This window comes from Melopsittacus undulatus, chromosome 4 (genome assembly GCF_012275295.1).
Source record: "Melopsittacus undulatus isolate bMelUnd1 chromosome 4, bMelUnd1.mat.Z, whole genome shotgun sequence".
Lineage (NCBI taxonomy): Eukaryota > Metazoa > Chordata > Aves > Psittaciformes > Psittaculidae > Melopsittacus > Melopsittacus undulatus.
The window spans coordinates 34,447,326-34,463,885 of record NC_047530.1 but is presented as its reverse complement, the minus strand read 5'-3'; the positions used below and the strand labels follow the sequence as shown (position 1 = coordinate 34,463,885).

The 16,560-nt window shown below is 38.1% G+C and overlaps 1 protein-coding gene across 6 annotated transcripts in view; it reads left to right on the top strand.

Annotated features, from left to right (window-relative positions):
• NRXN3 (neurexin 3) overlaps positions 1–16,560 on the top strand; it is a 962,180-nt gene that overhangs the window by 370,479 nt on the left and 575,141 nt on the right. For all 6 annotated transcript variants that reach the window (XM_031048774.2, XM_031048773.2, XM_031048775.2 and 3 more), the window contains one exon: positions 15,261–15,380. In XM_031048774.2, coding sequence (XP_030904634.1) covers positions 15,261–15,380 — 120 coding nt within the window. The remainder of the gene's footprint in view (positions 1–15,260; positions 15,381–16,560) is intronic.

Genomic DNA, 16,560 nt, shown 5'->3' with positions numbered 1-16,560 from the left:
CAGCCATCTCTGCAGTTAACATGGATGAGGGACCATAGGAAGTGTTTTTGACACATCTCTCAGTATAAAGACCAAAAGAATCAAGATTAGTTTGGTAAGGGCAAACTCTCTTTCTTTACTGGTGTTTGTATGTAAAATTTACCTGTTTCTTTAGGGATCATTCTGTGAGAAATTATACTGTAAACATCCATACCATTTTAAGAATACATTCCAAAAGAATAACTTAGATGGAAAAGGCTTTAGTGTGTTGCCGAACATCACTTATTATACAGCAGAACTGCTGGTCAGCTGAGGCTCATAGACCTGAAGTTAATCAGGAACAGTCTTTCTGGGTGATGGTATGGACTTGAGATTAGTGGTTTTGGTGTCTGGTGCTAAGATTTTTATGTACGTTGGCCAGTAGATTAGTTAAATAAATATTGATAGTCCAATATATATAAGTCTATAATCTTTGCCTGAAGTAGTTAATTTTATATGCAGTTTCTCTGAACAGAGGTTTTTGTCACAAATATTTTTTTTTTCATCCCTAGTATTGCTAAAAGGAGCTGCCAAGTAGTAGATTAAGTACTTTCATTTGAGCAGTTTATTAGCTGAAATGTGCAGATTTATGTTGTCTGCATCTATTTGTGAATTTAGTTTGAACTTGGCAAGTGTTTATGAAAAAGGAAATGACAAAAATATTATGATACTTAATATAAAAATGTTTTGACTTTTCATTTTTAACAATGTCTCAACATTTAATTTATTCTAAAATTGTCTCCTTTCCCACTCAGTGAAAGCACAAACTTCTGGTTACCAGTAAACCAAAATGTTTTCATTGAACAGTTTAGGTTGGAAAGGGGTCTCTGGAGGTCTGCAGTCCAACTTGCTGCTCAAGCAACTCACAGCCAGCTTTTTAAAATTTTCCCTATTTTTCTTTGCCACTTCAGACTTCCTCCTGTGATTGCAGTCTTTCAAAGGTGATTGGAACTGTTCTTGCATTGATGGTGACTGGCTGCTTTGATATATTTGGTTGCAACTTTTCTGATCTCATGATTTTGTACAGGTCAGAAACTTTGGAGGCCTGAGGGTAGACCTTTCCTGAGTTCCTCAGCTATTTTCTGCTTTGAATTTTACAAAGTCCATGCAGAACTGTTTCTGAGTTGTTTCCTGGGGAACAATTTTTGTTTCAATAAAACAAAGACATTTTCAGATTGGCTTGAAGTGATTTTCTTGTCCTTCCTCTGGTGTTGCCAATTTGTTCACTGAACCAAAAATGCCTCCTGTTCTTTGTATTCCTTGGATGCCAAATATGATCTGTGCTGTGGCAGCATCTCTGTGGTCCAATTCTTGGTTTGCATGCGTGTTTGTATATAGTATGAATATTCACCTTAGTGTTGCAATCCAATAGACATGGTATATTATACTCTGTCTGCTTGCATGCTTCAGTAGATAATCAGATGTGGCTTATGGAATTCACAGAAAAGGTGCATTTTCATATCCATTTGTTTATATGCTGAAGGGATATTTCTTTATGTGTTGGTGAGACAGCAGATGTTTTGTGCATAATTTTTTACTATGTGGCTATTGCTTAGTTGACTATAAATATAAAGTACTAAATTTGCTGATCCAGATGGTTGTCCTAGATTGGTGTTCCAATACAAATAGTCTTTTTATTGTTCTTTGCATGAAACCATGTGCCTGCATTTGACACATCGTTAAAAGTCAGCAGTGGTATAAAACTAGAAACTGTTTTGCTTTGTGATGCTAGTGATATTGAATGAGAAATGAGAAATCCTTTAATTCCAGCTGATTGCAGTAGTACTTGGCACTTCTTTTACTTTCTACCTACTTAAAATTACTACAGTGATGTAAGTGGTGTTAAAAGTGATCCACTTGCCTGCAGGCTTGTACAGATGGCTTGATGCAACTTCAGTTAGCTATTTGCTGTTAGGCATGCTTTGCATTTTACAAATATTTAGCAACTTTTAAGAAAGGACTTGGGAGCAAATGAAACATGACACATCTGTAAACAGTTTCCTTCCTATGAAATTGGAGATGAAATACAGTAGTGCCCTGTCCTTTATTGAGATTTTGAATTTGCATACCTTTTTTCCTGATTTTCCAGAGCTATGTGCCTTATAGTTCCTGTTCAGCTTCTCTGAAAATCAAGCTGCTATCAACTTCATGCAGAGTGCATTTATTAAATGTGAACTGCTATCAATTTGAGATATAACATCAAGTTTTGCACTGAAAACTCTCAGATCTTCACTTAATCTAGCTTTCTCCTATGGGAATTAAAAAACAGAAGAGGGAAAACAGAGAGCTCTTTTCTAGCAAGGGTGTATGGAGTATGGAGTGTGGGGTTGGGGTGTGTAGAATGTGATGCTGGAGTGGAGCAGTGCAGGGGCCACCAAGGATCGCTGTCTCCCTGCATGGCTGGAGTGTACCACCGCTTGTGAGGGCAGAGCAGGGTGTCAAAGCCAGGCAGCAGTGGGGACAACTTGTGTGGGTTTACATAACATGGTATAAAGTGGTCAAAAGGCTTCTGAAGCTTGTTTGGGGTGGTTTGGTGGTGCTTAAAGAGCGGCTTGGTAGGCTTGGTTTCAACCTGGTTTCCTTCTTTCCCTTTCACCTTTTGGTACAGGCTACATGGGTGACAGGGGAGATGTCAAAATTGTTACTCATTCTCTAGCCACTGAAGTGCTTTGCTAGCCTATGCCACCAGTAGGGGAATTGGAGAGAATTAGGTATTAAGACTGAAGTTATGAGAAGAGCACACAGATTAGTACTTCTTAAGCATTTTTCTATGTTAAAAGTTCCTTTACCCACTTATTGATAAACCCCAGGCTGTTGACTGGGAAAGTTTCTTGACCTCACTTTCATACAGGCCATCCAGATCCTTCTCAGACTGATGGCTGGAATTGCTGCACTTGACAAAAGCTCCCAAACCAGCTAGAGGAAGGAGTTTGGGAAGCAGTGATCTGAAGATTTCATTACTGATGCTGGTTAAACAGAATAAAAACCACAACAGAATGAAGCCATCCAAATTTGGCCTGTAGTCCTGCAGAGTATTACAGAATGCTTTGTTTTAGAACACTGTGGTAGGATCAGACTAATATAACACTTGCAGTTTAAAAACCTGATTCCTTAAGAAACAGTACTTTAAACATTTGAGAAAAGGATAATTCATTCTGAAGTCTAATCCTAATTCTTCAGGTTTAGCTATTGCCTTGAATAATCTCTTGAATAATCAGTCAAACCTTTACTTCCCCACATAATTAATGTTCCCAGGGGTGTGATAAACTAAGTGATGACATTTGTTTTTCCAGACTGATTCTGCTGTGGGACTGCAAATCTCATTGGATCATCCTAGGGTGTCTTATCATTATTTAAAAACAAAACAAAAAACACAACACCTCCCTGTGGTGTTTACCAATCCAATCTCCAATCCCTATGGAGATTAGTCTCGATCATCTGTATCTTGGCACCCAATAGCACCTGGTTCTATGTCCTGGGAGTCCATTTTCCTCTACTGATTGACACTCAGGTCTCTTCTAGTTACAGTGGTGCTTGTCTTGCACTGAATCCAGAATCTGTAAATCCACATTTTAAAGAGAATCTGTTAATGTTCTGCTGCTGTGATAGGTTTTAAAAAATATATTTGCTGATGATATGGACTAGATAAGTTGCTAGTGGTGTTACAGCATTTGTTCAGCATAGGATCTGAATACTTTCTACATATGCATGGATTAATTCTCACAGTGCTCTTGTGAATTATGGAAATGAGAGAAATATTTGTTTGTTCAACATTGCAGAACACCAGCTGTTCACTGGCTAGAAATAAAGACATCATGAGGAAAAATACATAGGAAGAGAGCTGTGTATAATGTACCCATCCGTGTAACAACCACTACCTCCTTTCCTAGCAGACATCTGGAGAAGGAAATAAATAGGCCGGGGGTGGGGGTGGGATTTATATTGATTTTTAACGTGTGTCTTCTAAAAGGCAACACAGAAGCAACCTTTTCTTGGAGCAAAAGAATGCCTTTGCAAACTTGTGATGGAAAATTAAGTCTGCTTGTCACTACACTTTCAATGGAAAGTGAAACTGCCAGAGACATGTTTGTGTCCAGCTGATGCCATTAATCAAATTCTACTTTTTTTATAACTTAGCTAGAGCCCAACATATACTATTGCTTGATAGTCAAAGAAACTTCTTGCTTAAATAACTTTGGAACAACTTGAACTAAGATGTAGTCCCAGTACAGGTAGATTATTTTGATTCTAAAGAAACTTTACAATGTTGGCTACTGCTACTACTATTTTAAGTATGGTAACCAAGATGCCTGATGAACATGCACAGGTATCAGTTGATCTCAGGAGGTATAAATTCATCACTCCCTTCCTTGTGATCACTTCATTATTTGTACTCAGACATTGCTGTCAGAGCTCTGATCTTTTGAAAGTGAGCATTAACTTCTCTATGTGTTGGGCAAGAACAGGAGACCCCAAAATGCTAGTGGTACCTTTCCAGGAATAAGTCTACTTCCTGGTGGGAAGAGATCTGTTGACTTTCTCTTTCGTCTTTCTTTTCCTATGTGTCTGGGTTAGGATGATTCTAGCAATGCTAGAATTATACGTTGATGTTGTATGAAACAGGTTCTGTATGAAGGTATACACATGTGACTTGGGTAGAATGTTTGAGAAGAGGGATGACATCAGTTTGGATCGTAGATGCTGTTTGTCATTGGGAGCCCTGAGGGCAGAGAAATGTGGATGTGTTTAAAGCCACAGATGCTTAGCTTTATCATTCTACCTCCTTCTTCTCCTAGGGCTTTTTTTTTTCTTTACATGCTCCTTATCTGACATGAAAGCTGTGACTTTTAAACTGAATTTCAAAGGAGTTCTCAATGCTAGCCTCAGATGTCATCTTTATCTGTAAATCCCCAGCTATCATTCAGACTGCACTGCAGATCACTCAGCTTTCCAGAAGCATGTGCTCCTTCTTTGATAGCTCCTTACAGCTAAATAAGGATTCTGTTGCCTATAGGTTTGTGTAGCACTTTTCATCCTTCTCACCTGGGTTTCTCAGTTCTTGTGGAAGGAACCAAGTGTTCTACCAGCAGATTTGAGATTGGTGGTTTCTGTAAAGCATCTGAGGAGGGTTTTCATGAGTGGATATAGATCTTGTTGCTATGTCTCAGATGGGTTTCTGCTAGCACAGTCCCAGTTCTTTTAGGAGTATGAGTTGTGGCTCCTGGTGAGAGGTTTTTGGGAAAAGAAGGGTTAAGTGGCATTAAATAAATTATTTGCAGATAGATTTCTTACTAACTTCTTGGCTGCTGCATGTGTCGTAACTTTAAAGCCAGTAGTCAGTGCAGATCTGGCTTCCAAATTTTGATCAGATTTTATCTATTTTTGTGAAGTTTATTAAAGAGAAAGGAAAACATTTAGTCAAGTGAATCCAAACCTTTGCTGTGACACTTGGGGCAATGCAACTTTATCTCAGTTTCAGCTGCATAAAATGTGGTCAAAAGTATCACCCAGCCTTATATTGAGGATACATTAGTATTGTAGTGTCCTAGAAAAACAGGGAGTTATATAAATGCCAAGATGAAAATGAAAGGCTTGGAAGATAGCAACCCAAAAGAAGGATTTAACTTACAGCTCAAGAAAGAAAAAGGGGCATTTGGAGGGACTGTTTTATGTCTCTAGTCCTTTTATAGGTCAGTTCAGTAAAACTGTGTTGTGAAATGTTTTTACTGGGTCATAATTGTTATCTAGTATGTAACCTGGAAATGTATAGTCATTACTGAAATGTGTCTTACCTAAAATAGGTAAAACACACACCAATGCCCTATCTATGAAATATCAGGAAGAATTTCAGTCAGAATAGTATTTGTGTTACCACCTGGTCACCTGGTTGCCATCTTGTCCTACCCATTCCTATTTAAGGAACAGGAGAACAGTAAATAACTCTTCAAAAGGTAACAGCAGCTAAGGTCTCTGTTCTGTTTCATGTGAAAGATACCTCTTTGAGATGGTTAAGCTTTTAAATGCCTTTAACATTAAACACTCCACTATGCACTACTGATTCCTCAGCTATCCAGGACCATTAGCTTCTAAAGCAAGTAGCTTCTTAAGCAAAGTAAAGAGGCTCTTGCGTGTTCGTCCAAGTACCACTTACTTCTTTCCATAGTTTTCCATTTTAGGCAAAGGGAATCAATGTGCATTACCAGTTATGCACAAGCAGTTTACGAGTAACAACTGGAACACAAGGTTTATACTTACAAATTTTGGTTGCTGTTTGTATTTGTTAATAGTATGATTTATATGTGCAGGATGTTCTCTCTCCTGGTACACATGGGGTTCTCAGTAGACTTATAAATACTGCCTAATATACAATGGAGAACTTAAAAACCACTTTTCACACACCATAGATCGAAGAAAGAGTGGCAAACTTCAGAATACAGGTAGCATTGCAAAAAAGAGAACTAAACTTCAGAAGCATATGTGTTGTTTTACAATCCCTGCAGAAGACTGAACTTCTGGCTTTGTAATCATAATTTCTGTGATACTGGTTGTTACGCTTTTAGAGGGATGTTGAAGCTAGTTCATGTTACAGTCCTGGCAACCACAAAGATAACTGTATATCTGTAGCACCTTGAGCACTCAGATGCCATAGGGAAAGGTACCTTTATTGAGAAAGGAATTTGGATCCTCTGAATGTGTGATGCTGCTGGTCTTTGGCCTTGGTGTCTGAATAAAGAAGTGTTGGTGGCAGGACTGTCTTCTGTCCTTATAGTGTGCAATCAGTGAGGACCATACAGTGTGTCCTGAACAACAGGTTTGAGGTTTGTTTGTTTGTATGCAATATTTAGGTCAGGAACTTCAGAGACCTGGGGTTTTCCACCACCTCAACCCTCTGTTCAGCTGTCAAATATGTCTTTGGGAAAAAGGAGTCTCTTTATTTGCCATTGTTTTCTGTGTTCTCAAAGAGTGGGACAAAGATGCTATCCTGTTGTTAGAAAGGCATCTCTGATCCTTACTCGAAAGACATATATGTGCAACGTTCAAATGCCTTACGCACTGCATTGTCACATATCAGCTGATTTGTCTTGCTTTCTGATCTTGCTTTTCAGACTTAAATGAGAAGTGGCTGCTATTATGTTTCTTCCTTTTTTTTTTTTCTTTTTTTAACGCACAAACCCCTCTACATCTATAATCAGGAAATTCCAAAATTCACGTAACCCCTTCCAATAAAGTAAGAGAAGGCTCACCAAATGAGACAATACAAGCTTCACCTGCCTGTTCTAATGTAGTTGCTTACTAACATAAGCAAAGAACTTTTGGGGGTGCTTGATTTAGAGAGTCATACATTTGATTTATGTTTCTTCTCCTGAGATAAGTAGTTTGTATCTCATCCAGGCAGTAGCCAGTCAAATTATTGCATTGCCATTGCATACATGCCTGCAATGATATGTGATACGACTCACTCCAGTTATCTGAGCCTTGCTTGCAGCAGATTTTGTCACTATCATAATGAAACCACTTGTTTTGTAGCATTTATGGAAATATTTGAAAAAGGAAGAGAATCTCCAGGTGTCTAACTGTTGGTAGCCAGTCCACCTATATTTTAAGTAAGGTACATTAATGGGATTAGAGAGAAGCTGCTTGGTTTTTGTACCTGGACATAATTGTTGGTGTAATAGTTGATTCAAAATTCTGTCAAATGGTAAAACTTTTGAGGTTTTGCATGTTTCTTGAGCCATAGACTTGTTTCTTGGGTGGCAAACTTCATCCATTAAATGATATACCTGAAATAAACAGATATTTGCTAATATGATGGCTCATCTGGGTTTAAGTTGAAGTTCTAGAGTTATTTTATTCGTCACTGAGGTCTGGCCATCTTCAGAGGGAAAAATAACAGCAGGTGAAACTCTGGAAAGCAACATTTTAAGCACTGTAATTCCTTTGTACTTGGGTAAAACCGTCTAACCAGCAGCTTTAGCGAATGTGGTTGTTTCCCTCTAGTGGCTGCTCTCTGTAGTCCCTTTAGTAGAAGCTGCTGTGATTGCCATGCCTCCTCGTTTATACTTAATGACTCTCTTGAGCTTTCCTCTCTGAAAATCCAATGTGTATAAATATATCCTTAGGCGAATCTTAGATAAGTCACAATATAGCAGCTCCTGAGTTCTTTATACCTATACTGAAAATTTTGTTGCCTGATCCATTAGGAACAGAAGTGTATGGTGTACTGGCCAATGTGAAGTGTTTCATATGAGAGCCCTATCAAAAACCAAAGATAGAGCCAGTCTTACTGAAATCGCTTTGAAGTTAATTTAATTAAACTGTTGTGATTCTTCATTTTAAAAGCATATATCCTTGCATATTTTTTTCATACTTCCATATCCTTTTTTGACTTCCCTGCTGGTTGTCAATATGGAATAAAATCCCTTTCCTTAAAAGCCAAAATAGCTCCCTCAATAAAAAAGAGTAACCATCTATTACCATAAAAAATGAACAATATCTTCAATAGATAATAAGAACCTTAATTTTATTTTTAATCACTGAGAACTTCTCCATTTAGCTTGAAGTTGAAACATTTTGAATGTTTTCAAAGTCAGAATAAAATTTTCTTTGAAAGAAGTGAAGCATACACCTGTACCACTTATGCAATCAATCTGTCTCCTTTTTTGTTCTTAATCACACATTATAGTCATATCAAGTGAAGGGCACATAACATAATTTCTTCACTAAATAGTTTTCTTTTAAGAGCCTTACAGAAAGCTGCTATCACATTGAATGCTGCCTGAATCCATCTTCTTGCAGCCATTGGCCAGGATGCCTTTAAATTAAAACAACAGTCACTCAATATGGTGCTACATGAATTTATAGCAAAAAGCAAAAATGCACTTATAGCAAAAGCAGGAACAGTTTTGTTTTTTGGTAAGGGATTTTTTTTTATGTGTGTGTAAAGGCATTTTAAAATAGATTGTATCCAACTGGAGTATGTTTCTGAAAGAACAAATATGGTGGTCTTGTTACTTGTTGCTTATTTGCTGAGTTAATTCTATGCACTTAAGTAGTTTGGCTGTTGGAGGGGATTCTTTGCACTTGTGAGACTAATTGATTCTGTGGGCATTTAAATCATTTTATGTATGGGCTCTTTGCTGGACACATATAAATAATTAAATTTGCTTCTAGGTAAGCTGTTGTAAATCATGCTCAATGTTATTGATTTTCCAATGAAGCCACTTTGCAAAGGTGCAAACATAACATTTCTGTAAGCCCTGCTAAAAACATTTGTTTAAGAGTATACTGTGTTTTGTTTAATGTGGGGTAGTACGTGGAAATGATCCTGTTTCTTGAGGAAACAGAAAAGTTGGTGCAGGTAAGGTGGCGAGTGAAGGTATTAACTATAGGAATAAGCAACTGCTTATTCCTTGTTGGAAACTTCCTTGTTGGAAAACAGTGTTCCAAACCTGTATATGAGCAAAACAAGTGTGTATGTATGTAATTGTGTTGATTTGACTAGTATATCTACATAAATGGCTACAATGTACTTAGAATCTGGGGTTGCCAGTTGCTTCCTAGCAATTAACAATGCTCCTGGAGTTAGACAGTGGCTCCTGGTGAAGAAAATGACCTTCCTAAAACACTTTGTCCATGTTAATGCTGCCTGGAAAAAAGTAAGCATTTACACTACTGACTTACATTTAAGCAAGACCAAAAGGTATTGAAGGCTTTCAGACCAGTTGACAGCTCTGCTTTAGAGCCATCTATGTGTTTTGATAATCACTCTGGCCTTTGTAGGAACTTGCTACATATCAGGAAGCCATAAAAGTGTGTGAATAATTGTCAGGTTTTTGTCCTTACATGCAGCTCCACTCTTGTCCCTTGTTCAAACCTGCCTGTAGAAATTGTGACTAAGTATCTTTGGACCTAGAATATATACTGTCTATCTTTTGAAAAGGCAATATATGTACAGAAAAACGTTTTTAATATGGTAACAGCTACATAAAATGTCGGCTATATGACATAACTATGCATAATTATTTCATGTAGGTTACTACTTATCTAGTTTGTATATAGAAGATGATTATTTTCCAAAGCAGTATTAATATCACTGGGGATGAGAAATAGGAAGGGCATTTTGGTATTGAGTCAAAGTAGATGTAGAGCAAAACATTTTGATGTAGTGTCTTTGAGTGGTATTACATTAACTACCTAACCTTAATTATTCTCATGAATTTTTTCCAGTTCTGTTCTTTGGCTTTGTAGCCTCCCTCCTCTGTGCCATATTGTTAGGGCTACAATGAAGAATCCCACTCTGCAGCTGCACTAGTCACATCCGAATATTCTTTAAAGAATCACTGAACAATGTCTAAATGGGGTGGATCAGTTTCTTGTAAGCTTTGAGAGAATCCATCCACCTTGTCTCATTTGTCCTCATGTTTCACAAATCTGTGTGCACGCTTTTTTTCATAGTGCATCGTAACTTCTCTGGTCATTATGTAAAGATATAAGTAAAAATAACTAAGTCCTCCTCCCACCCTACCCTAAAAAAAGGGTAAAGAACCTTTTCCCTCCCAGCCTGTCTCTGTCTTGGGATGTTAATGGCATTCCTGAGGGATGTTGCCCTGTTTGAGACAGACACAGAAATGCATCTTGCCACTGAAGAAAGCTGAGATGGTAGCTGAGCATTTTAATTAAAAAGAAAAAAAGCAGATAAAAGCTTTTTATTGTTACTGAGGGTCTTCTCTAAAAAGCATTAGTATATCACTAGAATTATTTATCATTGTAATTGCAATGAGAGAAGAGCTTTTTCCATTCTCATCAATCTGGCAATGTCCTTTCTGGTTTTCTCTTCTGCTGTTCTGTAGACTTGAATGTTTGACCTGTTCTGTAATGTTGGATAAGATATGCAGTAATGAAGGTAGCCTGGTTTTATGAAGGTCATTTTAATCATATAAATGGATCAGATAATGACAGCCTACATGAAGGGAAAAAGTACAGGTTTTGATCCACCTGTGAGGAACTGCTGAGGGGATTAACCCTCTTCCTCCTTTGCATTTCATAGGAAGGAAATTCTGTGTGCTGTTAACTGCTGAGGGAGGGTAATAGCTAGTGTTTTCAGAGCCATTGTTTTAACTGCATCCCTCTGACCAGTTGTTTGTTCTAAATGAGTGAATTCTTGAGGGCCAGATTGAAAGCAACTTGGCATTTTTAGAAGGCATGAACTGCTTTTTGATTCTTTATACTTTGGCATGTCTAGTCTTGGCATTTTTATATAGTCTATTTGGGCCAAGCTGTTAATTAGCAGCAGTGCACCTTTGATATAGAGGTGATGATTGGGACATCCTGGGCAGATTGGATGTAGTTCTTCTATGTTTGAGAGCATATACTAATTGGTATCTGAACAAGATACACACAAGTTTTGAGTAGATGTCAAAGGACTCATGGGGACATGAGGAAGAGTCGCTGCAGCTGAATTAAGTAATATTTGTTCAAGAAGCCTGGACTGCAGTTGGAGTATGTCCAGAATATGGGGATGTCTGAGAGGTATTTTTGCTTCTGATTAAGTAGTGTTTGCCACTGCAAAGCACCAAAGGAATATGCACTAGTCTGTCTCATTTGAGTTTGAAAATGAGAGGCAGTGATCAATTCTGTATGATATATATAGTTCCTTAGAGGGCATTAAGAAGGGGAGTGGAATGACCAAGAAGGCTAGAAACATCAACAGAGGTGATGCTCGGGCAACTTTACTGTTAAGTTATTTCTACACTGGAAACTTCCTTATTTTTTCCTGTTAGGCTGTCTTTTGGTACGCATAAAAAATAAATAAATTGCAGAAATTACCTAATGCCCAACTGCCATCTCATCAAAAGTATTACAAATAGCATTGCTGCAGGAGTCTTTTATCATAAAAGACTGTCGCACAAAGGGAAGGTATAAGTCTGACTTTTTTTCTCCATCCAGTGAATCTTTTCCTTTGATTCCCCCTACATCTGCATTATTCTAGTTGAAGAGTGATGTAGGTGCTGATAGCTTGAGAGGGAAAAGAAAACCAAAACCACAAAACCAAACCCAAATTCACAAAAATACAAAACCCCACCAGCTGTAATTTAAACACTTGGTTCTGAGTGTTTACCTGTAAGACCACAGAAATGCCTTACTGGGTGGGTAGGAGACGGTACTTAGGGAAGGCACTATCTTTTTGCTACATGTTGCCCACTTTCTGTTTTCCTTGGTCTCTACAACTGTTGGATTAAGAATCTTCAACACATATTTTAAAAATCTGATCAAATATAAATGTCTACATAGTACCAGTACATATAGTAATCATGCTCAATGAACTGAAGTTTGTCATCCAGATGTAGGACTTCCTGGAACCACTCAGAATTCAGTGGGAGCTTACATAGGGAGCAGCAATTCGTTTGCACACTGTCAGCTGGAAAATGGAGCGCGACTTTGCTGCTTTTCAGATCAACCCACCTGCTGCTTAAATATCATGAAAGATTTTGAAAACAGTTAAATAGAGTAAAATAATATCTGGTTAACACTTTTTTTTTTTTTTTTAATTCAGATATCTTTGGTTTGAAAAACTTACCCACATGTTCTTGAGCATGCTCATGTATTGAATTTTGTATGTTATGTTACTTGGGTAAAAGTACCAAAAGAAACCAGTTCCCATTGTTGGATATAAAACAGAGGTTTGAGAGAGAACAGAAGTATTAAAAACTCTTATTTTTTTTCTGATCAAATATTAAATTGACTGATCAAGAATGGGCTTACATAGCATGAAATAGTTTGCATCTGAAGTGCTTGTTTTTCAAGTTTATTAGCCCAAACTATTGACCAGTTGCTTTTAAATAGGAATCTCATTTGAAGACAATCCATTTGGAAAAAGAAGTTGGAAAGCTGAAAATTTCTACTTGTTTATTTGTGAACTGGTTAAGTTACATTTTCTGAGGATCTAGTTGTATAACTTCTGTTGGTGTCACAGTTTTGTTTTCAAAATGTTACAGTGGGCAGCAAGATAGCAATGACAAGCCAAGCCACCTCGATTTGGCTAACCCCTGTTTTGTCAGGCTAGGGTTGAAAAGTGGGAACTAAACAGCCAGCAACTGATGGCATTATAGAAAACACACAGATCCAGATGAATTCCTTTATCTTCCTACCTGGGAGGTGGCTATGTGGAACTATAGTAGCTGGTGCAGTATATTTTGATGTAGGCAATAATTTTGCTGGCCATCCAGAGACATCGTTTTGTAACGTGCTGGGATGCACTCACTGATGTAAATTTAGCATAACTTTCTTGGACTCTATTTAATAGAGTTTTGCTTGTCTGGCTCCAAAGAACTTAACCTTTTTGGCCATGATCTGGCTACCTTGTGCATCTGCATTTTATATTCATAGTGCAGTGTGACTTCAGAACATGGGTGAGGAATTGCAAAGGTTATGGTTTTCTCCTGTTAAGGAGATATTCTCTGTAATTGCAATATATTACTCCCTATTCTTTTAATCCAAGAACAACTTTTTTTGTTGTCATTGTAGAAAAAAAAATTTTTCTCCTTGCTCTGTGATAAAATTGCTTAGCAGTGGGCTTTGTCTGAAGGGGTATTAAACTTGTTTTTTAGTAACATGAACTGCATGATCCTCCAAGTAGAATAAAAACTCATTTTGCTTTGGTCTCCTTCCCCTACTACACCCATTATATCCCAGCTGAACGAGACACCACCTTCTTTGCCCATGTTCCACCCTCAGTAAGAAGCGGTTAAGATGATGTTGCTAATTAGGCTGTGTATATACTGTGGGCTACGTAAAGTCCCTGGACATTTTTCCTACCCTATCCTTCACTCTGTCTCACTATGGAATATGCTACTCTTACTTGCTATTCCACACCATGACACAAATTGGGGTGGGTGCATCCCCTTGTGGAGCTTCATTTGAAGACAGGTACATTTTATTCGGTGTTACGTAACCAGTAAACCTAGTCAAAATAAATGCTGTTCTTGAGCTCTCTGAATAAAAACATTTATTTGCTTGTGTGGAAAAAAAACTCAGAGAAATAATTGGCATGTCTGATATTAGGTTAACTGATATTAATTTAACTTTAGTGCAGTATACAGAGCTGTAGCAGTGCCCCCTTGTCTCTCTCCTGTCTACAATGTGTCTTGCTTTTTCTTTTTTGGGTTTCCCTTTTGCCAGTTTGGGCAATGGGCCCAGACCCGATGTGCAGCAAGTTCTACTGTCCTCATTCGGCATTCCTCTGATACACCTCTGTCAAAACCACTCTAGTACTCTACTGAAATGAGCAGAGACACTTTTAATTTAACACACACCATCATTCAATTTCACTTACCATTTGACATGAGTGAGGTGGTCCAGTCCTGCAATCTGAACAATTAATGCTTTAAGTAATTGCCTGTCAGCTGTGATGGGTAAGCAGCAATACTGGACAAATATGGGTAGTGCTATTCTGTTTTTCCAGGAGCATTGTTTGCAAGGGCAACTGTGTTTTTACCTTTTGGGGAAGGGCTTCTCTTTCCCTTTTGCCATGTAAGTCAATGGGTAAAGTAAGCCAGTCTGCTTTGCTAAAGAACCTTAGAGCAATCAGCCAGGTTGGTGATTGGTTATCTTTTCTGTGGTTTAAATTCATTTTTTTTAATGCCTTTTTTTTTAGGGGGTGGGGTGGGTAGGGTTTGAGGATTTATGGCAGGTGTTTATTTTGCTGTTTTGGTTTTGGGTGGAGTATTTTTTTGGTTTGGTTTATTTTTTTGAGACTGAAAGACTGAAACCAATCTGGTGTTTGATACCTCAGTGTTGAGGCAGCAATATGATTAACTTCGAAAACAGCCCCAAGCACCCTGGGGCTGTTGTAAATCTGGAGTCATAGGAGAGCAAAAGTCTTCTGTAATGCCTCCACTCTAGAGACATTTCAGTCACCAGCTCGTTTTTCTAGTACTGCAGTGCTGTGTACAATGGGTGTTTGGAAATGAGTACCATAGCACAAGAGAGATTTCTACCCTTGTTTTAAATGCATATGACCTCTGGAGTCTGTGGAGAAAAGCACTTCACAGAGTGGAAGGATTTGTGACCCTGACTCTCTCTGGGCTTGTAACGTGTAGGTGTGTGAGCGTTGGTTATAGGTACACCTACATAATCTATTACACTATAGGACACCAGGTTGATTTTGGTGACTTTTGCCATTGAGTAAATAGTAAACTAATTGAGGGTCTGGCTTTAACTGTTGTGCCTATCACCATCCCCAGGCAAGGGACCTGAAACTCTTTATGCTGGGCAGAAGCTCAATGACAATGAGTGGCACACTGTCCGGGTAGTTCGACGAGGAAAGAGTCTCAAGCTGATGGTGGATGATGATGTCGCTGAGGGTAAGTGTGATGTGTTTTTTGGTTGTTATTTTTGTATCTCTGTTCCCAGTTTCTTTTATACTGTTAGACTTGTTCTCTCTGTTCTTGTGTGAAAACTCATATCAAACAGAGCAGTTTGTTCCCAGCTTTGTGTTAGGAGTTACGGAGGCCCCTGATTTGTCCAGAGTGTGTCAGTCCATGGTTGTTTTTTTGTTTTGTTTTGTTTGGGTGGTTTTTTTTTGTTGGTTTTTTTTTTTTGAGCAGCTTTTTGAGCTCCTGCTTCCTTTTGTAGTGAAATGTTGTTGAAGGAGTGAAGAAAAGATCAATCACTCAGGAAAGCTGGTTTCTCCCAGGTTGTGAGATTTGCATTGAAATGATCAGGGTACTTCAGAGTGGTCTCTTTCTAATCTTGAAATTTTAGAGGTGATACTTTTTCTGGTCTGTTTCCCCATAGCTGCAAGAGCCAGGAAGTTATTTTTCTTTTTCTGAAGGTCTGTAGTTCTCATAGATGTATATAACTGTAGGAACTAAGTTTTTAAGGAAACCACAAGCACTCTGAAGGCTGATAATAGAATCACAAAGAGTAACCCTGGGTGCCACACTGATATGGGTATGTTCATTTAGTTGTGACCCAAATGCTGACATTCTGTCTTCCGAGTACCTTCTCAGAAGGCAACTAAAAGTAACAGCTGCCATAGGGAGTGCCTGAATATCCTATATGTAAATTTTATTTAAGAGGGAACTTTATAAATTAGTGAAAAATTCTGGTAAATGCTTCATACTGATTACTAATGCATTTAAGAACGATTCTTTTGGATGTGCTTTTTTAGAAAGCACCATGAGATGGCACTCAATCCCCTTTGAAGCCTTCTGTTCTCGAGTTCTCTTTTTCATGAAGCTGAGTTTATAAATAATAATGATACAATCCTATACTAAAATAGGATGTGCATATGTACATGTATATGAATTACATAATTAAAGATGCATTACAGCTAAAAATACCTGTTACAAGAATGTCGTCATGGCAAAGTCAAAAGTCAAGAAAAGCCAGAGTTAAGACTTTCTGTGCAATCTGCATACCGCTTCCTTGGGTAGATGATATAGTCTTCAACCATGTGGTCACATAGATTTTTCCACAGGATTCTTGCTGTCTTAGGCATAGATCAGAAGTCTAAATTAGGCCCCCAGTAAAAATAAATTG